The sequence below is a fragment of the Mus caroli genome, unplaced genomic scaffold (assembly GCF_978045245.1).
Source record: "Mus caroli unplaced genomic scaffold, Mus_caroli_1 scaffold_18, whole genome shotgun sequence".
Lineage (NCBI taxonomy): Eukaryota > Metazoa > Chordata > Mammalia > Rodentia > Muridae > Mus > Mus caroli.
The window spans coordinates 54706072-54732167 of record NW_028227273.1 but is presented as its reverse complement, the minus strand read 5'-3'; the positions used below and the strand labels follow the sequence as shown (position 1 = coordinate 54732167).

Genomic DNA, 26096 nt, shown 5'->3' with positions numbered 1-26096 from the left:
TGAGACCAGGGAATGTAGATTACTTTCATTGGTTTTATGCCTGGTGTTATATTCTATGGTGCTTCAGAATTAGCCCAGGCCACAGGATGTCCAACTAGGATAACTGAATCTGAATGTTGAGGTTTTATGATTGAGCTAAACTCCAGAGTGCTCACCAGACTATATAGAGCACATGTGACCTGGCATAGATCTATACATTGTATATAGTATGGGAGAGTAATGTCAGGAGTACTTGCCAAACTGGATTCACTATTGATTATTAATTGAGGTATACATTGATTAGAATAAACACTTCTGTAGGCTGACAACTTTAACGTAAATAAATAAGTAAAAGATATCATAAATATTAAAATGTCATAATGGAGTAAACAAACCCCAAATAACCAGTCTAAATCAATACTAAGAGAAGATGAATATGCCAAGATTAAGATTTATTTTTTTTCTAAAGCAACAAAGGTCATTGTCCCCTGAACAAGCAAAGTCTGCTCATTAAGGTACATTTTATATCATTCTTACAAAAAAAAAAAAACAAAAACAAAAAAAAAAACCAACTAAAATGTAAATGGTAGTTTTTTAATCTAAACCACTGATTATGATGAATGTGAAGAATAATGAATAGTGAGAAAAAAATAAAAGACAATTAATGTGAATTTTCTCCAGAGAGAGTTAACTAGGTAGAGTTAGAAAAGATGACTAACCATTACAGAGAAACTATATGTTTTCTATTCCCTTACTTCATTGTGCTCTGGGAACATTATTCATATGAGTTTTAGTGACTTTACTCATATAGACAATGTATAATCATGGGCTAGATTTGACTCCATAAATTTGTCACATATTTCATATGTCAAGGTCCAAAGGTATTATCAAATTTGTTATTTTATATTATTTGGGGAAAATGATTTCTGCAAAATAGAAAAAAATATAAGAAAAAACAGAATCTTTACCATCTGGAATTCTTTAAATGTACTAAATCTATACATTCTTGTTGGGATGTGATAAGCCTGACTAGAGAGTATGATCTTTCTCTACTTGGTCCTGGCTGCGTGTACAGGAAATTTAGTGAATTTTGCCTTTACAGCGGCATGTAGCTAGGCAATATTTTATAAGAAATGGATTTATACAGATCTTTATCAGATGTTTACACCGCGAAGAAATATCCTTATATGGACAACTCTTGGTTGAAATAAAGAAAAAATATTCATTACTTTATTATTATTTTCCTCTGTTAATGGCAACAAAATAATACTTATATGAATTAGAAGAGGGGAGTAAGCAAATGAATGGATATCTTTTAAAGTGCAGCTTTGTGTAATTGATTTCTTCACTCACAAAATCTCAAGAAAATTAAACTGAGTGGTTCTTTATAGAACTGGGCCATCTAGATGTTGTAAAGATGGATTATTGATTAGGAGCCTTTGATAGTCTTATGGAGAACCTGGTTTTTGGTATTCACCATCCACATGGGGGATCATGACCACCTGTACCTTCAGTTCCAATGTCTGTTTTTGGTCTCCAGGGTAAACAAGAACGAACGTGGTACACATAAACCCTTGTACTTAAATGTAACCAAATATTCATAATATTAAATAAAAAAATAAGCATTAAAAATGAGCCTCTCTAAAATGTGATTATTATGCAAGTACTTTTAAAAATTAATATTTTAATATTTAAACTATTTAAATATTTAACTACTTAAATATTTAAATATTCTCAGCAAAACAAGTTTCATTAAAATATTCTATATCAATTGTGCCTAGTGGCCACTTTCTATGAATATACTAGATATGTCTTGTGCATTACTTTTTGTATTATGTACTCCCTCAAGAGGAGTGCCCAGAGGTGGAGTAGATCACATACTCAGATGATGTCAGATATAATCTTAAAGGCTAAAGCCTGTGATTGGGCAGTGAAAGGAAAAGCAGAGCTGAAAGTTTTAGAGAAGGGAGAGAAGGAGGAAGAAGAGAAGAGCAGTGTGGGGACAGAGAGGGAAGATGATGGAGGAAGAGGTAGGAGTTGGAGCAGATTCACGTGGCCTGGAGGAAGTGCAAGTAGAGAAGGATTTCATAGCTGAATAATATAAGAGTATAGGGCATATTTGCCCAATATAGGCATGCTGCTTGGATTTATATTAACTAAGTTATGTGTTCTTTGCATGGGTGTTTTTTTGGGTTGGAAATTTACTGTTATAAATCTACCTAATATAATTTCAGTCTTTAGTGTTTTTATTTCATGGGGCTAAGGGGAGCTGAGTGAGTAGTAGCTTGTTTTCTGCAGGACAGCCATAGGAGGTGGATGGTCTGAAAAATGTGAGCAGTAGCTTCAAGCATTTTGGGTTAAACTGGTTTGGTTAGCTTAGGAAGCTAGCCTAGGGATCCAGGAGACAGCACATAGGGCTAGCCATAGGGGGAGTGGGGAGGGGTAGGCAAACTCTGGTTTTATTATTTCAACTCCATAAATTTGTACTGCGTCCTCTTTTTAAAATGCCAAGTAACTTCACTTTAAATTGTATTAAATTACATCCTCAGAAATACTTTTATAGACTTCAGTAGCAAAAATTCCAATATAGTTACAAGTGTTCACTGATTTTAAATATTTCTTTACACTAACCTAAATATTACTAGTTTGTATGTCAAAAGTACACACATCTTAAACAAAAGAAAAATCTGTCATTCAAAAAAATGATGTTAACATATGTAGGAGATGTACAACTTAACTTTTGTAGGTTTCCAAAACAACTGGAGAGGGTTTTATGCTTAAAATGTATCTCCTTGTTGATCTTGTTCACTTTGCCTGGCCTCAGTAGAAGTTGTGCCTAGTCCTGCTGTGATTTAGTGACTTAAGCTGCCACAGTGGGCTGGTATCCAGGGGGTCACCTCCTACTTCTCAGAGGTGATGGGGAGGGGTGGAGTTGGGACTGTGTGAGGGAGGAGGAGGGAGCTGTGATTGAGATAAAAAGGGAGTAAATAAATTAATTGAAAAAATTTAAATGATGTTAAGTACATTTTTGTCTATTGCAAGTATTAAATCTTTTTTTTTTTTTTTTTTTTGGTTTTTCGAGACAGGGTTTCTCTGTGTAGCCTTGGCTGTCCTGGCACTCACCTTGTAGACCAGGCTGACCTCGAACTCAGAAATCCGCCTGCCTCTGCCTCCCAAGTGCTGGGATTAAAGGCATGCGCCACCATGCCCGACTTGCAAGTATTAAATCTTAAAGCAGATTGTCATTCTATGTTGTGATATTGGTATGTTAATAAACTTACTGCACAGCCCATCTTCACAGTGATCAGGACAACTGGCACATGGTGCTCTTGCTGTGTAAGCTAGGTATGGCCTGCTTGGATAATGGCCACTGTAATTCGATCTGCAAAATCATCAGATGATTTTAATTTTTCTCTTTATACTAATGTTTGCATATATCATCAAATTATAGATAGATATATAGATAGATAGACAATAGATAGATAGATATATAGACAGATAGATCCATAGATTCAAACATATAATCATATATGTCTATAGATAGATAGGTAGGTGATAGATAGGTAGATAGATAGATAGATAGATAGATAGATAGATAGATAGATAGATAGATTCATAGATTTAGACATATAATCATATATATATACTTGGATGACTGTTACAAACCTTCAATTGAATACCATAACAAAAACCTAACATTTCCTAAGAGAATTCAGACATAGATGTATATTAAGGAAGTAATTAATCCATGCACACTTTTTTTCATCAACCATTAACTTAGAACCTGAGAAACTAAAATAAAGTCTAAAAGTTAAGAGAGATTTTAATGTTAAAATACCATCTTCATTATTTGATAAGGCTGGAACATTCCTAAGACAGTGCAATATAGGTTATATGGAAAAGCTACTTTCATAAATTAGGTAGGTACAGAAAAAAGCTGTAAATCCTGTAATATAGAACAGGTTACCAAGTGACAGGTTGAGTTTCAAGAAATTAAATGAGTAATTGTGAAAGGCCCCATGCATATGAAGGTTTGATAGTGTCTAAATGTAGCAGGAAGTTATGAGGCTTTATGATTATCAAAAATGAGGATATTAAAATAAGAGATTTTATAAAAATCTTCTAAACATAGCATTACTCTCTGATTGTGGCTACACTGCCTAATTAGGACTATCACTTTACTGATTGTCATAGGAAAATTCAGATTCTTCATTGCATGTTGTTGTGTGTGTGTGTGCATGCATGTGTGTGTGTGTATATGTATGCAGTCCAAGGGCTTTTCGCATAACCACTACTCTCTATGCAAAACATAGCATATAGAGTCTATGAGCAATCTAAGAGAAAAGACAAAGTATTGCACAACCTGTGTCACTTGCTTCTCTTTATTCATATCTGACTCTCCTAGGTTCAAGATGCTTCTTATTTGACCTGACAGCTGGATGGATTCCAGTAGCTTCTTTCCTTGTATTATACTTAATAACAGAAAAAATGCTTGAAAATTCTTTCATCATATTTCTCTTGAACTGACATGCTACACCATCTGTATTACCTACAGTATACAATTGAATCATTTAAAAAATTAATATAGAAAGACTCTCACCCTCCTCTTGTATAGGTTTCCCATAAGAAAAGATACAAATAAAGCTGGGGAGATGTCTCAGCACTTAAGAGTGCCTATTTCTTTGGGCAATACATGGAGTTTGATTCCCAGTACCCATTTCAGGTGGATTACAACTGTCTGTGATCCCAGTTCCAGGCATTCTGATGCCTCTGGCCCCCACGGGCATCTGCACCAATGTGAACAAACCACATGTGGACAGCGAGACATGCAAATGTAATTACAATCTTTTTAAATGAAAAACGTTGGCATGTTATGAATATACATTCGTCCTATTCACTGGAATGTTTGAAGAGTTCAAACGGTTTATTTCTGTTACATTAGTAAGTTTTTAATTTTAAAATCAAGATCTGTATTAATGGATTTTTTAAGTACTTTTAGGAAATTCTGAGAAACAAAGAGTTAAGATTTTTATCATTCCTAACTATTTAAAATATTTTAAAGACTTTTTAAAACGACTTTGAAGTCTGATTTAATAAATTCTTATAGGTATAAGGTAGAAACAAGAGGTTGGAAAGATGGTACAGTGGTTAAGATAATTTGCTCTTCTCACAGAGGATTGAAATTTTATTCCCAAAACCCATGTAAAATAGGTCATAACCACTTTTAACTTCAGGTCCAGGGGATTTAATGCTCTTTTCTGGTCTTTGTGGATATGTGCACATGCATAAATAGATCCATAAACATAAGGTCTTGAAAAATAGCAACTGGACTGGTCATTGTTATGGCTTTACAGGAAAATAAATTTGTTGATTATTTTCTACCTAGGCAGTTTTCATAGCATATTCTAATACTACAAGAGATGGTCTACAGGAAGTAGCCTTCCAAGTTAGTTCCAGTTCACCTCCTCTACCTCCTGTTTCTGAAGTGTGTGATATTTTCAGTAAAAGGGTATCTTCTTCAAGTACTGAGAGGCAACCAAAAGCTATATTGCTTTGGATAGAGTTTTGCATAATCATGGATGTTGAGAAAGGGAATCTCCAGGTGAAGAATCCTGATAGGTTATCCAGTACAAAGTGGTCAACCCCAAACACTTAACATCAGAGCACTACTAAATTAACTCAATGGTATTATGTGTGTGTTATATATACATATATGTATAGATGTATGCTATAATATATGCATATATATAGAGAACATGTGGGTGTATAACAATATAATTTAAAGTTGGCATAATGAATTTGAGAGGGAATGTGGGCTTGGAAGATTGGGAGGAATAGTTGGAAGGATGAAAATTATGCAAATTTAGTACTCCTTTATGAAATTCTCAAAAGATAAATAACTGTAAGAATCTACAGATTCAATGCAATCCCCATCAAAATTCCAACTCAATTCTTCAACGAATTAGAAAGGGCAATCTGCAAATTCATCTGGAACAACAAAAAACCTAGGATAGCAAAAACTCTTCCCAAGGATAAAAGAAGCTTTGGTGGAATCACCATGCCTGACCTAACGCTGTACTACAGAGCAATTGTGATAAAAACTGCATGGTACTGGTATAACAACAGACAAGTAGACCAATGGAACAGAATTGAAGACCCTGAGATGAACCCACATACCTATGGTCACTTGATCTTTGACAAGGGAGCAAAAACAATTAAGTGGAAAAAAGACAGCATTTTCAACAAATGGGGCTGGCACAACTGGCGGTTATCATGTAGAAGAATGCGAATTGAACCATTCCTATCTCCTTGTACTAAGGTCAAATCTAAGTGGATTAAGGAACTCCACATAAAACCAGAGACACTGAAACTTATAGAGGAGAAAGTAGGGAAAAGCCTCAAAGATATGGGTACAGGGAAAAAATTCCTGAATAGAACAGCAAAGGCTTGTGCTGTAAGATTGAGAATCGATAAATGGGACCTCATAAAGTTGCAAAGCTTCTGCAAGGCAAAAGACACCATCAATAAGACAAAAAGACCACCAACAGATTGGGAAAGGATCTTCACCTATCCTAAATCAGATAAGGGACTAATATCCAATATATATAAAGAACTCAAGAAGGTGGACTCCAGAAAATCAAATAACCCCATTAAAAAATGGGGCTCAGAACTGAACAAAGAATTCTCACCTGATGAATACCGAATAGCAGAGAAGCACCTGAAAAAATGTTCAACATCCTTAATCATCAGGGAAATGCAAATCAAAACAACCCTGAGATTCCACCTCACACCAGTCAGAATGGCTAAGATCAAAAATTCAGGTGAAAGCAGATGCTGGCGAGGATGTGGAGAAAGAGGAACATTCCTTCATTGTTGGTGGGATTGCAAGCTGGTACAACCACTCTGGAAATCATTTTGGCGGTTCCTCAGAAAATTGGACATAATACTACCAGAGGATCCAGCAATACCTCTCCTGGGCATATATCCAGAAGATGTTCCAACCGGTAAGAAGGACACATGCCCCACTATGTTCATAGCAGCCTTATTTATAATAGCCAGAAGCTGGAAAGAACCCAGATGCCCCTCAACAGAGGAATGGATACAGAAAATGTGGTACATTTACACAATGGAGTACTACTCAGCTATTAAAAGGAAAGAATTTATGAAATTCCTAGGCAAATGGATGGATCTGGAGGGCATCATCCTGAGTGAGGTAACATATTTACAAAGGAACTCACACAATATGTACTCACTGATAAGTGGATATTAGCCCAAAACCTTAGGATACCCAAGATATAAGATACAATTTGCTAAACGCATGAAACTCAAGAAGAATGAAGACCAAAGTGTGGACACTGTGCCCCTTCTTGGAATTGGGAACAAAACACCCATGGAAAGAGTTACAGAGATAAAGTTTGGAGCTGTGAAGAAAGGATGGACCTGCTCCGGGACTCCGCCGAACTTAGTCTGCAGAGGTGAGAGTGAGGACCACAGAGGCAGACAGCTTCTGGGACAGGTGGGAGCCACAGAGTCGCTGAGGCAGCACCCTTTTGGGGCTGCAGACATCCAGCACCCTCCCAGCCGGAGGACAGTGAACCGCCCTGCAGGGAGCGCCATCTTGGCTCCGGGGCTCCACCAAACTTAGTCTGCAGAGGTGAGAGTGAGGACCACAGAGGCAGACAGCTTCTGGGACAGGCGGGAGCCACAGAGCCCCTGAGGCAGCACCCTTTTGGGGCTGCAGACATCCGGCACCCTCCCAGCTGGAAGACTGTATTCTGCCCTACACAGGAGCCCTCTGCCTCAGGAGCAGGGAGCACATCTTGGATCCAGGACTCCTCTGAACTTAGGAACGTAGTCTGCACAGCTGAGAGTGTGCACCACAGAAGCTGACAGCTTCTGTGACCTGCCAAAGCAACACAGCATCTGGGAAAGGTCCTGCTTTCGGCCTTCTTCTTCGGCCAGGAGAAGGTCCAAACGCCAGATATCTGTACACCTTCCCTTTAAGAGGAAAGCTTGTCAGCAGGGAGTGCTCTAACCACTGAAACTCAGAGGAGAGAGCCTGTCTCCCAGGTCTGCTGACAGACGATACTCAGAATCACCAGAAGAACAACCTCTGAACAGAGACAACTATAACAACTCCAGAGATTACCAGATGGTGAGAGGTAAACGTAATCATCTTACTAACAGAAACCAAGACCACTCACCATCATCAGGACCCAGCACTCCCACTTCGCCCAGTCCAGGGCACCCCAACACACCTGAAAAGATAGACCTGGATTTAAAAGCATATCTCATGATGATGACAGAGGACATCAAGAAGGACTTTAAAGAACTACAGGAGAACATGGCTAAAGAGTTACAAGTCCTTAAAGAAAAACAGGAAAACACAACCAAACTGGTAGAAGTCCTTAAAGAAAAACAGGAAAACACATCCAATCAGATGATGGAAATGAACAAAACCATACTAAACCTAAAAAGGGAAGTAGACACAATAAAGAAAACCCAAAATGAGGCAACACTGGAGATAGAAACCCTAGGAAAGAAATCTGGGACCATAGATGCTAGCATCAGCAACAGAATACAAGAGATGGAAGAGAGAATCTCAGGTGCAGAAGATTGCATAGAGAACATCGGCACAACAATCAAGGAAAATGGAAAATGCAAAAAGATCCTAACTCAAAACATCCAGGAAATAGAGGACACAATGAGAAGACCAAACCTACGGATAATAGGAGTGGATGAGAATGAAGATTTTCAACTCAAAGGACCAGTAAACATCTTCAACAAAATTATAGAAGAAAATTTCCCAAATCTAAAGAAAGAGATGCCCATGAATATACAAGAAGCCTACAGAACTCCAAATAGGCTGGACCAGAAAAGAAATACCTCCGGACACATAATAATCAGAACAACAAATGCACTAAATAAAGATAGAATACTAAAAGCAGTAAGAGAAAAATGCCAAGTAACATATAAAGGCAAACCTATCAGAATTACACCAGAGTTTTCACCAGAGACTATGAAAGCCAGAAGATCCTGGACAGATGTTATACAGACAATAACAGAACACAAATTCCCCCCCAGGCTACTATACCCAGCCAAACTCTCAATTAACATAGATGGAGAAACCAAAGTATTCCACGACAAAACCAAATTCACCATTATCTCTCCACGAATCCAGCCCTTCAAAGGATAATAACAGGAAAAAACCAATACAAGGACAGGAACCACGCCCTAGAAACAACAAGAAGGTAATCCCTCAACAAACCTAAAAGAAGACAGCCACAAGAACAGAATGCCAACTTTAACAACAAAAATAACAGGAAACAACAATTACTTTTCCTTAATATCTCTTAATATCAATGGACTCAACTCCCCGATAAAAAGACATAGACTAACAAACTGGCTACACAAACAGGACCCAACATTTTGCTGCTTACAGGAAACTCATCTCAGAGAAAAAGATAGACACTACCTCAGAATGAAAGGCTGGAAAACAATTTTCCAAGCAAATGGTATGAAGAAACAAGCTGGAGTAGCCATTCTAATATCTGATAAGATTGACTTCCAACCCAAAGTCATCAAAAAAGACAGGGAGGGGCAATTCATACTCATCAAAGGTAAAATCCTCCAAGAGGAACTATGAATTCTGAATATCTATGCTCCAAATACAAAGGCAGCCTCATTCATTAAAGAAACTTTAGTAAATCTCAAAGCACACATTGCACCTCATACAATAATAGTGGGAGACTTCAACACACCACTTTCACCAATGGACAGATCATGGAAACAGAAACTAAACAGGGACACAGTGAAACTAACAGAAGTTATGGATCAAATGGATATGGCAGATATCTACAGAACATTTTATTCTAAAAGAAAAGGATATACCTTCTTCTCAGCACCTCATGGTACCTTCTCCAAAATTGACCACATAATTGGTCACAAAACAGGCCTCAACAGATACAAAAATATTGAAATTGTCCCATGCATCCTATCAGATCACCACGGACTAAGGCTGATCTTCAATAACAAAATAAATAATAGAAAGCCAACATTCACGTGGAAACTGAACAACACTCTTCTCAATGATACCTTGGTCAAGGAAGGAATAAAGAAAGAAATTAAGTACTTTTTAGAGTTCAATGAAAATGAAGCCACAACATACCCAAACTTATGGGACGCAATGAAAGCATTTCTAAGAGGAAAACTCATAGCTCTGAGTGCCTCCAAAAAGAAACTAGAAAGAGCACTCATTAGCAGCTTGACAACACACCTAAAAGCACTAGAACAAAAGGAAGCAAATTCACCCAAGAGGAGTAGACGGCAGGAAATAATCAAACTCAGGAGCGAAATCAATCAAGTGGAAACAAGAAGAACTATTCAAAGAATCAACCAATCAAGGAGCTGGTTCTTTAAGAAAATCAACAAGATAGATAAACCCTTAGCCAGACTCACTAGAGGGCACAGGGAAAGCATTCTAATTAACAAAATCAGAAATGAAAAAGTAGACATAACAACAGATCCTGAAGACATCCAAAACACCATCAGATCCTTCTACCAAAGGCTATACTCAACAAAACTGGAGAACCTGGATGAAATGGAGAAGTTCCTAGACAGGTACCAGGTAACAAAGTTGAACCAAGATCAGGTTAATGATCTAAACAGCCCTATATTTCCCAAAGAAATAGAAGCAGTCATTAATAGTCTCCCAACCAAAAAAAAGCCCAGGACCAGATGGGTTTAGTGCAGAGTTCTATCAGACCTTCAAAGAATATCTAATCCCAGTTCTTCACAAACTATTCCACAAAATAGAAACAGAAGGTACTCTACCCAACTCATTCTATGAAGCCACAATTACTCTGATACTTAAACCACAAAAAGACCCAACAAAGATAGAAAACTTCAGACCAATATCCCTTATGAATATTGATGCAAAAATACTCAATAAAGTTCTTGCTAACCGAATCCAAGAACACATCAAAACAATCATCCATCCTGACCAAGTAGGTTTCATCCCAGTGATGTAGGGATGTTTCAATATACGGAAATCCATCAATGTAATCCAGTATATAAACAAACTCAAAGACAAAAACCACATGGTCATCTCGTTAGATGCGGAAAAACATTTGACAAGATGCAACACCCATTCATGATAAAAGTCTTGGAAAGATCAGGAATTCAAGGCCCATACCTAAACATGATAACAGCAATCTACAGCAAACCAGTAGCCAACACCAAAGTAAATGGTGAGAAGCTTGAAGCAATCCCTCTAAAATCAGGGACTAGACAAGGCTGTCCACTTTCTCCATACCTATTCAACATAGTACTTGAAGTCCTAGCCAGAGCAATTCGACAACAAAAGGAGATCAAAGGGATACAAATTGGAAAAGATGAAGTCAAAATATCACTTTTTGCAGATGATATGATAGTATATATAAGTGACCCTAAAAATTCCACCAGAGAACTCCTAAGCCTGATAAACAGCTTCGGTGAAGTAGCTGGATATAAAATTAACTCAAACAAATCAATGGCCTTTCTCTACACAAAGAATAAACAGGCTGAGCAAGAAATTAGGGAAACAACACCCTTCTCAATAGTCACAAATAATATAAAATATCTTGGCATGACTCTAACTAAGGAAGTGAAAGATCTGTATAATAAAAACTTCAAGTCTCTGAAGAAAGAAATTATAGAAGATCTCAGAAGATGGAAAGATCTCCCATGCTCATGGATTGGCAGGATCAACATTGTAAAAATGGCTATCTTGCCAAAAGCAATCGACAGATTCAATGCAATCCCCATCAAACTTCCAACTCAATTCTTCAATGAATTAGAAAGTGCAATCTGCAAATTCATCTGGAATAACAAAAAACCTAGGATAGCAAAAACTCTTCTCAAGGATAAAAGAACCTCTGGTGGAATCACCATGCCGGACCTAAAGCTTTACTACAGAGCAATTGTGATAAAAACAGCGTGGTACTGGTATAGTGACAGACAAATAGACCAATGGAATAGAATTGAAGACCCAGATATGAACCCACACACCTACGGTCACTTGATCTTCGACAAGGAAGCTAAAACCATCCAGTGGAAGAAAGACAGCATTTTCAACAAATGGTGCTGGCACAACTGGTTGTTTTCATGTAGAAGAATGTGAATTGATCCATTCCTATCTCCTTGTACTAAGGTCAAGTCTAAGTGGATCAAGGAACTTCACATAAAACCAGAGACACTGAAACTTATAGAGGAGAAAGTGGGGAAAAGCCTTGAAGATATGGGCATAGGGGAAAAATTCTTGAATAGAACAGCAATGGCTTGTGCTGTAAGATCGAGAATTGACAAGTGGGACCTCATGAAACTGCAAAGCTTCTGCAAGGCAAAAGACACCATCAATAAGACAAAAAAACCACCAACATATTGGGAAAGGATCTTTACCTATCCTAAATCAGATAGGGGACTAATATCCAATATATATAAGGAACTCAAGAAGGTGGACTCCAGAAAGTCAAATAACCCCATTAAAAATAGGGCTCAGAACTGAACAAAGAATTCTCACCTGAAGAATACCAAATGGCAGAGAAGCACCTGAAAAAATGTTCAACATCCTTAATCATCAGGGAAATGCAAATCAAAACAACCCTGAGATTCCACCTCACACCAGTCAGAATGGCTAAGATCAAAAATTCAGGTGACAGCAGATGCTGGCGAGGATGTGGAGAAAGAGGAACACTCCTCCATTGTTGGTGGGATTGCAAGCTTGTACAACCACTCTGGAAATCAGTCTGGTGGTTCCTCAGAAAATTGGACATAGTATTACCGGAGGATCCAGCAATACCTCTCCTGGGCATATATCCAGAAGATGTCACAACCGGTAAGAAGGACACATGCTCCACTATGTTCATAGCAGCCCTATTTATAATAGCCAGAAGCTGGAAAGAACCCAGATGTCCCTCAACAGAGGAATGGATACAGAAATTATGGTACATCTACACAATGGAGTACTACTCAGCTATTAAAAAGAATGAATTTATGAAATTCCTTGCCAAATGGATGGACCTGGAGGGCATCATCTTGAGTGAGGTAACACAATCACAAAGGAACTCACACAATATGTATTCACTGATAAGTGGATATTAGCCCAAAACTTAGGATATCCAAGATATAAGATACAATTTGCTAAACGCATGAAACTCAAGAAGAATGAAGACCAAAATGTGGACACTGTGCCCCTTCGTAGAATTGGGAACAAAACACCCATGGAAGGAGTTACAGAGACAAAGCATGGAGCTGTGATGAAAGGATGGACCATCTAGAGACTGCCGTATCCAGGGATCCATCCCATAATCAGCTTCTAAACGCTGACACCATTGCATACACTAGCAAGATTTTGCTGAAAGGACCCAAAGATAGCTGTCTCTTGTGAGACTATGCAGGGGCCTAGCAAACACAGGAGTGGATGCTCACAGTCAGCTATTGAATGTATCACAGGGCTCCCAATCGAGAAGCTAGAGAAAGTACCCAAGGAGCTAAAGGGATCTGCAACCCTATAGTTGGAACAACATTATGAACTAACCAGTACCCCAGAGCTCTTGTCTCTAGCTGCATATGCATCAAAACATGGCCTATTCGGCCATCACTGGAAAGAGAGGCCCATTGGACTTGCAAACTTTATATGCCCCAATATAGGGGAATGCCAGGGCCAAAAGAATGGGAATGGGTGGGTAGGGAAGTGGGGGGCGCTATGGGGGACTTTTGGGATAGCATTGGAAATGTAATTGAGGAAAATATGTAATAAAAAAAAAAGAAAGGATGGACCATCTAAAGACTGCCATATCCAGGGATCCATCCCATAATCAGCTTCCAAACGCTGACCCCATTTCATACACTAGCACGATTTTGCTGAAAGGACCCAGATATAGCTGTCTCTAGTGAGACAATGCCGGGGCCTAGCAAACACAGAAGTGGATGCTCACAGTCAGCTATTGGATGGATCACAGGGCCCCAATGGAGGAGCTAGAGAAAGTACCCAAGGAGATAAAGGGAACTGCAACCCCATATGTGGAACATTATTATGAACTAACCAGTACCCCAGAGCTCTTGACTCTAGCTGCATTTGTATCAAAAGATGGCCTAGTCGGCCATCACTGGAAAGATAGGCCCATTGGACTTGCCAACTTTATATGCCCCAGTACAGGGGAATGCCAGGGCCAAGGGGTGGGGTGGGGGGGACTGGGGGGGGGAGTGTATTGGGGACTATTTGGATAGCATTGGAAATGTAATTGAGGAAAATAACTAATAAAAAAAAAGAAACATAACAGCCTATATAATCAGACTTAGGACTACTTCAGTGGAAACTCTGCAATCACTATCCTGGGTTATTCACTAATGATCACCCTTTTCCTAGTATTAACAGATTACTCAGTAAAGTAAAAGCTTAGCCATAACTGAATATTTGACTGTAACAATCCCTACATTTTGTGGTCACCATGAATCCAGAACACTCCAACTGAAGGGGAAAAAGAAAAAAAAAATTTAAGCATAGGGTGAATGTTTCTGAGAATGATTTATAGAACTGATGAGTTAGCCATTTCATGAATTTTGTAATAATAAGTTTCAACTAAGGGAAGTATTTAAAAGTTTGCATTTCCCTTTCATGTTTAATGTATCTTTAATCATTTTTTGCACTACGACAATTAAAAATGTTAAATTGCATTTGATGTTGTTGAAAATGTACTCTAAATTGCATACTTGCACAGGACAATAGTGACAAACATAAAAGTATCTCAGTGGATTTTTAGGGCATTCAGCAGCTCCACATGCAACTTGTAAATTTGAATTCCAAACAACCTGGACACCCAGGAATGAATATGGAGCATGTGTCAGAGAAAAAATAATGCAGAAAAACAAATAAACAATGTAAACTTAAAACACCTTTGGTATACTTTGTTACTATATGCCTTCTGGACTTACTTTAATGATTGAATCAGACTACAAATGTTAAAAGAACCCTCAGAGCCTATTTTGATCAGCTACTCCAGTAAAGCTTACAGAAAGCACATAGGAGAGTTTAGGGAGGCTGTTCGAGCCTCATGTCAAGAACTCTGTTGTTCTTCTAGTGCATTTTTGACAGTTTCCATGATGATGAGAAAGCAAAAGGCTAGGCTGAGGCCAATGATCTTCATGTCAAAATGAAAGACATCATAAAGCCATGGATACCAGGAAGACCCTGGTGAGATGTAGAATTTCTCTGCTTCCTATCTTCTAGGCACGTGACAATAAACTACAAGAGGGTAACTTGGATATCATGTCAATTCCTAGTCAGCCATCAAAGGGTCCATGAATTCCTCCCAGAATTACAGAAGAGGTGTTCAGTTGGATGCTAACACATAGCCATGAGTATCTGCCTTCCCAATTGAACAGATTTCATGACTGACATGCAAACCTTTCTGGTCAAGCCTGGACAAAGGCTACCACTCAGTAATCATTTATATTTCCTGAAAGTTATGTGTGGTGAGTGATTCTGTGTAGAGATCTGATCTTGAATTTTCTGGTTCCTTCCTGAAACCAGGTTTCAGCTCAAGTATCTCAGCCTGTAGGATCTGATCAGATCAAGGAATTGGAGTTGCTTGCTGCTACATTAGTCAAGGATCTCTAGAGTCACAGAACTTATGAAATGAATGTGTATGTGTATTGTAATGACTTACAGACTGCAGTCCAACTAACCAAGCAATGACAAGCTGTGAATGGCAAGTCCAAAAATCTAGTAGGTGCTCAATACCACATTGATACATATTTCAAATGGTCTTCTGTATAACCCAGAACCTAAAGAAGTAGACTCCTGTGAACATGCTGGACAAGAAAATATACACAGGTAAAGAGTGAAAGAACCTTTTCTTTTTTCATTGTCCTTATATAGGCCTCTAGCAGAAGATATGGCCCAGATTAAAGGTATGCCTCAAGATCTGGATTAAAGAATATGTTGATACAGATCAAAAAGTGTGTGTGTGTGTGTGTGTGTGTGTGATCCCACCTCAGTATCTTCATTAAAAGCTTGTGTCTTCCAAACTCAAAATCATGAAAAAATACATATTGTCTTTTAGCCTTCAGATCCAGAAAACAGGTATGTGTTTTTTTGTTTGTTTTTTTTTGTTGTTGTTGTTTGTTTTTTTTTTTTTTTTGGTTATAGTTCAGTCCAGATATGGTCATGTTGGCAACAAATCATAATCCATCCCTCATCATTTTGACACAAATCATATTTCAGGTCCAAATGCAAACAATAGCTATGTGATAATAATGCCCAATAAGATATGACTATCCTTTGTAGAATCACAAATGCATAAACAATAATTAGGCCACAATAATGTATAATATGATATAGATACCCCTAATACAACCCTAAATTCATTGTAAATATAGAATAGGTAGCAGTGTCCCTTGAGGTACATCCTTTTAGGATCTCAAATATAAATGTGAAAGAGGCAGAGAGAGAGAGAGAGAGAGAGAGAGAGAGAGAGAGGGGAGAGAGAGAGAGAGAGAGAGAGAGAGAGAGAGAGAGAGGGGAGAGAGAGAGAGAGAGAGAGAGAGAGAGAGAGAGAGAGAGAGAGAGAGAGAGAGAGAGAGAGATATTGATTCTATCCAGAAGTTATGTGACTCTAGAGAACCCTGAATATATTGCAGATTTTGGTAAAACCAAACAGTATTGCTGTGACATCCCTGACCATATTTTTGGGAGGATTTTGAAAGGACTTTGGAACTTTGAGCTAGAAAAGCCATTGTATATTAAAAGATCTGAAGGAAGATTTAGGAGCTTGGAAAATAAGAATGTTGAACAGTACGGAAGAGAGAGGCCTGGTGTGTGAAATTTCAAAGGGAAGATTAAAGATTCTATTAGGGTCATTTCCTATTTTACTTTAAGATTCTGCAGTTCTTCTTAGCTAGGGCTGAAAAAAACAAAAAACCAAAAAACACAAAATCAGCTGTTACTAATGAGATACCAGAACTACTGAAGTAAAACTTTATGTTTTGGGGACTGTTGATGTTGGTCAGCTGGAGATAAGATTAGTGGTGATTAAGAAGTGACTATCATCATGAAGGTGAAATCTGCTGGAAAGTGTTTCCCTGAGAGCACAGAGAATCTGCATTCAAGATTATGTGGCCAAAGTTGTACCTTTGGCTGCCTTCTAGACTTGGCAATGTTACTAATTTTGAAGGCATGGAAGATTCATGGAAAATAGCTGAAGTTTGGCATTCTTAGAGGCCAGGAGAGGCCATTGATGAAAGTGAAACCTCAGTGGTAGTTGAAGGACCAGGACTGAAGGGGTCATGCAATGAATTTGAGACTTGGTACCAGAAAGAGAGCCTATGAAAAGCTATTCCTGAAAGTACAGCCCAGTTGCAGCAGCAGACCTCAGCATTTTGGAAATTAAAATACCATGCCACCACCACCAATAACAGCAACATCAGTGAAATGGAGCCAGCAGAGGTCTAGAAGACAAGCTGCCTGAGTCACAGGAGACAGAGATGGAGAGGTGATCCAAGCCATTTGGAAGAGCCCAGAAGGTCATGTGTGGGTCCCAGACACTGGGCATTGAGTTATTTAAACTGTTGGGATTCAGCAGTTGCTTGTTTCAGATTGTGATCATGCTGTGCTTCTTCCCTCTTGAAAAATACATTACATTTAATTTAGATTTTTACCAGAATGGACTACTGAAAAACTTTAAGCTTTTAGAAGAGATTTTGAATTTTTGAGGAGATTGAAATTTTAATGCTTTTGAATTTTTGATATTGTGGGACTTTTTAAAGTTATTTGTAGTTAAATTTGAGATCTTGGGGATAAATAAGAAAAAGAAGTTTGTGGCTTAAAAGTAATGCATATGGTTGTGTGTCAAGTTGACAAGGGGACAGCTCTACTGGTTGTTTTATGTAGCAGCTTGACAAAGTTGTAGTCATCAGAGAAGAAGAATCCTTAGGTGAGAAAATGGCTCCCTAAGATATAGATGTAAGTCATAGTTACTGATCAATGAAGGACTTCCCAGCTCATGGTTGTTGGGCCGTTCCTGGGTTGGTGGTCCTAGAATCTATAAGAAAGAGTGCTGAGCAAGGCACAGGAAGCATACAAGTAACACCCTCCATAGCATCTGTATCAGCTCCTGCTTCCAGGTTCCTGCAGTGACTAAGTTCCTGTCCTCATTTCCTTTGGTGATGAACAGCAACCTGGAAGTATAAACCAAATAAACTCTTTTCTCCCCACTTTGCTTTTTCTCATGATGTTTATTGGACAAACAAACCAACCAACCCTTGACTTAGACATCTGCCTATACCATATCTGGATCTTCTCTCCAATCAGCCATTCAATATCCCCTTAGCACTTTATTTTCTCTCTTAGCTTTGATAGGCACTATTTATTTTGGTAGAAGCTATTTGACAGTGGTCTGAATTGAGGCACAATTCTATAATTCTTGCTAATGCAGTCACCTCATTTGTCTGGAAATCAGCTGTCAGGGGTTCTGGGAAGAAAACTTTTGGAAAATTGTTCTCATTCTCCCTCAGGAACCAAACAAAGCTGATGTGCATGCAGCTCTGATAAAGTAATTCAAATAACTTTCTTGCCTCTCATTTATAGAGAAAGTATTTTTTTCCTTACCTGAGTATGATGTCCGACCACACTGTCATTTTGCTTTGGGCCCACACCAAACGGAACATCTTTGTATTCATTATACCATCCTTGGATTACTGAAGACCATGGTGCAAGGTAAGATGACATGAACAAATTCCCACCACATTTTAAATCTATGGGAAAGAAATAGACCAATCATTAAGGCAAGGCAGCAGGAAAGAAAAAAAGAGGAAAGAGAGAGAGAGAGAGAGAGAGAGAGAGAGAGAGAGAGAGAGAGAGAGAGAGAGAGAGAGAGAGAGAGAGAGAGGAGGGTCTATACAAAGCAGATTTCCTGCTCTTTAAAGACATTGCTCACAGTGGCTTTTGATTATTTCATTAGAGGCATGCTTCAGACTTGATCATTCATCTGAACAGTAGCCACAGGCATTCAATTTGTGGGCTGAACAGCATATGAACTGCATAGATACAGAAGTCTTATTTCTAAGTAGCTTCTCTCCTTAAGTTGATTCATTGACACATTAAACTCTCCATACCTGTGTGAAAACGTGTGAGGGAGTGTGTAATATTGTATGTTTGTCTCATATGTAAGAAATGTTGATGTGAAGTCTTCAAAAAGAAAAAAAACTAACTTATTTAATTTCTCTTCTGTTCTAACTAGAGATTTTTATGTGAATTGTTACATATTTAGCATGATTGTTTTGTGTAAGCTTTCTTTATAGTCATTACTTACAAGTATAAAACAAACAAAAATAGAAGGAATAATATTTTAACATTTATTGGTCATGCCTTAAGTATAAATTTAAAATTTCATGAGCTAAATATTCTTCCAAGAATGGAGAAAAAAAACAACATTTAACACCCAATAAATAGATTAGTATTTTCTCAATCTCTGCAAATTCTAAATTACTTTATACTTTAACTGAATGTTAAAGCACTTAAAACTTTTTAAACACTATGTGATTAAAATAATGATAGCTAAGAAGTACAACCTTAGTAATGGATAATTAAATGATTTTCAAATTCATCCAGAGATTACCATTCCTAATGATTCAAGAAGTACTATATCTCATAGTGCATTTATTTATGTTCTCATACTTTCTATACTTCCTCTTGTAAAGATTATGTCTAATAATTTATTTTTAACTTAATATAATTATCAGCTACCCAGAATGTACATAAGTTGCTGTCACCAAAAATGAAGACAGAGTTTGGAACATACACATTGCTGTCTTACACAAGATTATGTATTTAAAGACGTCCTGTACTATACTGTGAGATCTGTATTCCACCAAATCAAAAACAATAAAAGAAGTAATGAAAGATAATGAAAATATTTGATATTTTCTGAGAAAAAAAGGAAGAATAAGTTGCTCAGATAAAATACATTTTTATAATTAAAAACATATCTTATAAACATGAACAAGCCACATCATCAGATAAGCTACCACTTATGTACATGTCTTTAATCTCAGCACTCTAAATGCAGAGGTCGGCAGATCTCCATGAGTTCAAGGCTAGCCTGGTCTACAGACTCTGTTCCAGAAAAACCTGGAATACAGAGAGAAACCCTGACTAAAAACAAACAAACAAACAAATAAACAATATAAAAACAAAAAGAAAACAACAAAACAAGGTAGATAAGATACTGGCTTAAAGGATCTAAATTTAGAAATACTAATTACAGAGGACTGCAAAAGCACCTGAACAGATAAGAGCCTATCCTGCTCCTTTAGCACCCTTGAATTCAACTTGTAGCATCCCTATGGGATGGGTTAAAACCACTGTAACTTCAGCTCCTAAAAATACAATGCCTTTTGATCTCTAGAGACTCTCTTCTGATTAAGCACATACATTCACAGGTGCATAAATATACCCAAGACACACATACCCATAAATAAAAACTAATAGGATAAAATTAAAAGGAGATTCTAATTTCAAGCCCCATCATATTACTTTAATTAGTAGTTTCATCCTTCAATCTTTAAAGGAGAGAAAGAGATGATCCCTACCGTGTTTCACTTGTGATCTATTTACAAGACACAAAGTTGGCATGGTCAGAGACATTTTTTATAAACTATAAAACAGCCAATTAGCATAATATGGAACGTCTCTGAGACATCTGGTCCAGAGATGTTTAATTTCTTTTAAAGGTCAGTATCAAAATAGGTGTTCACTTTGAAAAGTTTTGTTAAGACAATACAAGAAACTGGGCCCTCCTGTGTTATTGTCCATTCATACATAAGTGATTTTGAGTTCACATACTAGTTGTCCTGAGTTCTATAGGACTGTGACTGAATGTACACATGTCTGCCCATTGCTGAGCATTTACTTGAGCATCATGGTTCCATTCCTAGATAGAAAAAAAAAGGAGATAGCTATAAATAATAATACATCTTCAAAGACACATTATCTTTGCATGCAAGCTGGTAGAACTAGCTTATATCACTGCAAGATTTCTGTAGGCACCATATGGCCTTCATCATAATCAATAAATATAATAGTATATATCTAAATTTTTATGTTAGTGTATATACTACCAACTTTCATTGTGAAATTTATAATAAGCTTATTTTTACATGCTTTTCTTTCCCTTCTTCCAGAGCCTGCTCATCCTCCTATGCCCTCTCACCCACAGTTTCCCTTTGATGTCACACATGTTCTATTTCCTTCCTCTTCACATACCTTCCACAGAACCTTTTTCCTGTGTCATTGTCTGCTTCATTGTTTCATGACCTATATCCAAATTTCCTCCCACTTATGTATGCCATTTTCTATTTCAAAGAAATACAAGTAGTCTGTCTTCCCAAGACCACCAAAAATACTAAATTATTTAAAAGTATAATGATTTACTGAGATCACACCAGGAACCATAAAGAGTTTTCTCAGTTGCTGTATTACAAGGAGCACTAACTATGGAGGAAACACTAAGACTATTTTCACACCTGTAAAAAGTTACCTCATAAATAATATTTTTTCTTTTTACACGTTGAGTGAATTTAAAAGAAATATAGGCTTTAGATCTATATCCAAGTCAGACGACTTGTTAGATGAAAGGTCAAGTTCTGACCCTAGATTAAGAGATAGAGAGGCAATAATAGAGTGCCTTATCACTAAAGAGAAAAGTAAAAAGATTTATTTTTCATTCTGTGGCTGCAATTGATATAGCTCCATAACACCAGTGATTCACTGTTATAAAGGGAATTTAGTAAATTCTACTCTAATCATATCATGGCTAAGGACAAAGGAGAGAAAGAACTCTGATCTTACATGTCATAATATATAGACACATACATACATAGTCATGCACATGAACAAAACAATACATATTTTTTAAAAAATAGATGCTAAAATAGTGCCAGACTCTTTCAAACAACACAGATGCTATCACCAGACTCCAAACACAGCTCTCCAAATGCACTGCCCTGGTGTGAGCTCTCACCGTTTTTAGTAAGTCACTGACAGATGGAGAAACCATTCGTCTCAATTGGTTGTGCTGGCTTACAATCTCTTCTTGGACTGATATTTTAGTGGTTGAAAGTTTCTCAAGACTGTTTTCCTAGAGGGAAATAAAATGAAAGTCACATTAGTGTATGATAAGGTTACATAAAATGGTGAAAATGATGGCTAAAGTGAATGAAGTTCATTATTAAAGTGCTCAGACAATATTAGACATTGACCTAGAAACTAAAACTTAAGAACATCTGTTACTTTTCATTGGAAACATTTTAAACAGAAATTTTGAGAATAAAGCATGAATTCATGGCATGTCAAAGTGAAAGTAAAAAAAAATGTAAAAACATTTTCTAAGCAACAAATATCAAATTTTATTTTAGAAAAGTCTATAAGAATACCCATACATGGTAGAGAACCTTAAGTCATTCCCACACAATAAGGCTATAGCATGGAAGTTTTAAGAAATGAAACACTTAATTTATTATATATCTTTGAAAGAGATATCCAGACTTTAATACGGAGTTTGGAGGCTTGTGAGACTCTGGAGGTCTAGACACACTATATGTGTGGATTCAATTATCTATTACAGTAAGAGAATTTTTATATGTAATATGATTTTGTGATCACTCCAAAGAGATTTGTGATCACTCCAAAGAGTAATATAATATTCATGTGAATTTGTAGGCAATGGGTTCTTGAACTTCTTGAGTATTACTGGATTTACAATTTAATGAACACAAATAAACCTGTTGTTAACTCAGAAGCTGATATTTAGTTACACATTTTTGTGTTTGTGTGGGACAGGTAGGTAAAGTGATATAAGAATTGGCAGAGATATAAATACCCCTTGCTGATGGAAGTATACTTCAAATCCTCTCTTCTTCTACAGTGTAGAGCAAGATGTTAGTGCTTAATTATCAGTGGACAGACCTGCACATATATTTTATCTTAATTCTTTGATAAGTTGGTTCTCTTTCATGTAGTCCTTAGTTTTGTCAAATTTCTGCAGACATTTGCCACATAGATCTAATCGTACTGTATTGCCAGTATTTGCAAAATGTCTACATCTAGCTGTTTTTTATGTTATGAAAGCACCAATGAATGCCTTGAGCCAAGGACTTTCTCACAGCTAGTGATTTTTTTTACTTAACAAGTAGTGATTTTTAAAACAGAAAAAATGTATGTTTTTAAGTCGTTGTTGGAAATCCTCATATTTTATTATAAAGTAAAGTAACAATAACGTTCAGTATTTATTTATTGAGGAAAAGGCATAATTTTCTAAAAGTATTTGTATTTAACTAAGTGTATATGTTCGTATAGATGAGAAAGTGCATGTAGAGGCCAGAGGAGCATAGTAGATCCTTTGGAGTTGGAGTTACAGATGAATTTAGGCAAATTGAGATAGGTAATAGAAACCAAGATTACTTTGCAAGAGTAGTAAATGTGCTTATCCATGAAGGAATATCTCCTTAGATATTCCATTTCAACTGAAAACCATACTTAAGTTTGTTACCTTTCTAAAGACATACTATATGCTTTCTGAGAAAGCCATTATTATTTTCTGCTTTTTTCTACCTTCCTTGGTTACTGAAAACTCCAAAAGACAATAAGTGTGCTTCTCTTTCCTTGATAGACAATGGTAATATTTTTTAAAGAGATACTATTAACATGGAAATATAAGGATAAAAACTAGTTAAAGGGTTTATATTGGGTAGGTAATATGACCTAATAATTACAACAGCACAAATTTAAGGCAGGAATGGAAATGAATGTCAGGTTGATCAGTTCTTCATGATAACTCTCAAAGAAAACTTCATTCATCAAAGGTGACTCTGAATTGCTCTGCTATTTGTATCTTGAAATTCTCTGAAGAGATATCAGTAGACCAATGGAAAAAGTGAGAGGTGAGGAAGGAATGGAGGGAGAATAGATGGTTCAAATGTGCAATAAAATAGATTCAGTTTAAGAAACTAGCAATACCAACAACGTCAATAAACACCTATATTATAAATAGTGCCTAGATTTCTAATTTGGATATGGTAACAAAAAATAAATAAACCATGAACCTTATATTCCAAGACAAGTTTGTCCAGTAATTGGCACTCCCTCTTCTTGAAGAATTCCAGTTGTCTCCAATGCCCAGACCAGAGAAGAGTATGAGGGTACAGCAATGTGCAAGGCTTTTAACTTTTAGTAGCTTTCTAACAAGATGGGAAATATCTTTGCTAGTCCTACATACTCCATCATTTAAAAGGATGGCTAAGCCTCAGTGGTAATATCTAAATAAAAGAAAATATAATAAATAGTTAATATTTGGCTCATGTTTATTGTTTGCATTGTAGATTGTAGATGTACTTACAGCATTGTGTGAATGTTAGTGTGTGTGTGTGTGTGTGTGTGTGTGTGTGTGTGTGTGTGTGTGTATGTGTGTCTATGTGGCTGAGGATCAATCCCAGGGATTTTTGCATTCTGGGCAAGTGTTTTTTAGTGTATCCCTAGCTATATTCTAGCAAACTTTTATAATTAAAAATAGACATATAATCTTTCACAAAATATCTATGAAAAAGAGATACAAATATATATATATATATATATATATATATATATATGTGTGTGTGTGTGTGTGTATGTATGTATGTGTGTGTGTGTGTACATATGATAAAGTTGTGCTATTTGACATATATTCTGAAGTTCCTGTGAGGACCACACAGAAATGGATTACATAAAATAATAACAATTATTAAAACAGAAACTATTAAGAAATAAATCCAGAGATAGGAAAATTCCAATAAAAATATAGTTCAAATATCATGTGTAACTTTTATTTCTTGACCACATTAAAAAGAAGTGGGTATTTTAAATTAATATCAATATTTATATTTAATCTATATTGCAAAAAACCAACTTAATGGTTCTTTATACAAAATATATTATGATATATTTGTCTCTAGTCTTTTCTTTGATATTATCTTTGTGTAATGAATGCATGCCTGTTCCTTTAGATATTGCATAAATGTAAGAATTTTAATTTAATCAACCTAACTAACCATGTTCAATATTCACTTGTAATTAGGGATACAAGTTCTTTTGTCACAACTTTAAAATAATGTCAACTGTTCTGAACTATCAATGAGTACTTTGTGATTACTACACACTCTGGTCTTTTAAAATTTTGAAGACTGGGCAGTGTTGGCACACACCTTTAATACCAGCATATGGAAGGCAGGGGCAGGCAGATTTCTGAGTTCAAGTCCAGCCTGTTCTATGGAGTGAGTTCTGGGTCATACAGAGAAACCCTGACTCAAAAAAAAAAAGTCAAAAGAAAAAAATTGAAGAGTGATCTAGTTGTCTAGTTGCTTATTTTCATAGCCTTCATACCTGCCTAAATTGTTCTGAGAAGATAATAAACCTTACCCACACCTGAGAGCTATCTTTAAGAAGGGATGGGGGCAGTACAGCAGCCAGGAAGAACAGCACAAGCATTAATGCCATGGCTAGAGAACAAAGAAGAGAACAAAAACATGCATTAAGATGTTTAGTACATTGGGTTCTGAGAAACACACCTACAAATGCTCTGAGATGAAATCAATGTAGGTCCTCTCTTCAGGTTCTAGGAGTCTAACAATTCTTTCTTTGTCCTTCCAGGAATATCAATGTCTTCCTGTTATTACCATGACAGGGCACTAACAAGTTATGACTAACCATTTCTGAATAAGTGTTTCCTACCCCATTATAAATATATTGTTAGGAATACATCTTCCAAATAGAAGTGAGAATGTATCATATCACTCCTGTCAGAATCTTTTTTTTTTTTTTTTTCAAAAACCTGGGTAAAATCTATGGCTTAGTTCTGGTTATTATTGCTGCGATGAAACAGCATGACCACAAATAACTTGGAGAGGGTTTATATGGCTTATGTGTCCCAAATCACAGCTCACTGAGAGAAGCCAAAGTGGGACCTCAAACAATGAAGGAAGCTGGAGGCAGGTTTGATGAAGACACCTTGGTCATGTTCCCAATTATTTGCTTAGCTTTTTTTTTTTTT

The 26096-nt window shown here is 36.8% G+C and overlaps 1 protein-coding gene across 1 annotated transcript; it reads right to left on the bottom strand.

The window, feature by feature from the left end:
* Nucleotides 1-1059: 1059 nt before the first annotated feature.
* On the bottom strand, nt 1060-25543 carry LOC110284058 (cysteine-rich secretory protein 3-like). The gene is made up of 7 exons (XM_085832661.1): nt 25472-25543; nt 22038-22154; nt 20861-20948; nt 18626-18771; nt 14735-14829; nt 3262-3361; nt 1060-1182 (listed from the first exon to the last, which is right to left on the bottom strand). The coding sequence occupies exons 1-7, from the start codon at nt 25541-25543 to the stop codon at nt 1060-1062; spliced, it is 741 nt and encodes a 246-aa protein (XP_085688787.1).
* Nucleotides 25544-26096: the final 553 nt, after the last annotated feature.

Bases quoted from the DNA above. Each gene is read 5' to 3' on its own strand.
- LOC110284058 (XM_085832661.1), bottom strand. From the start codon at position 25,543: ATGGCATTAATGCTTGTGCTGTTCTTCCTGGCTGCTGTACTGCCCCCA. The intron at 22,155-25,471 runs GTGTGGGTAAGG...ATTTCCCTCTAG, and splicing joins TTCTTAAAGATAGCTCTCAG to GAAAACAGTCTTGAGAAACT. The intron at 1,183-3,261 runs AGTAAGTTTATT...TTCTTTATTTCA, and splicing joins ACTGTGAAGATGGGCTGTGC to ACCAAGAGTTGTCCATATAA.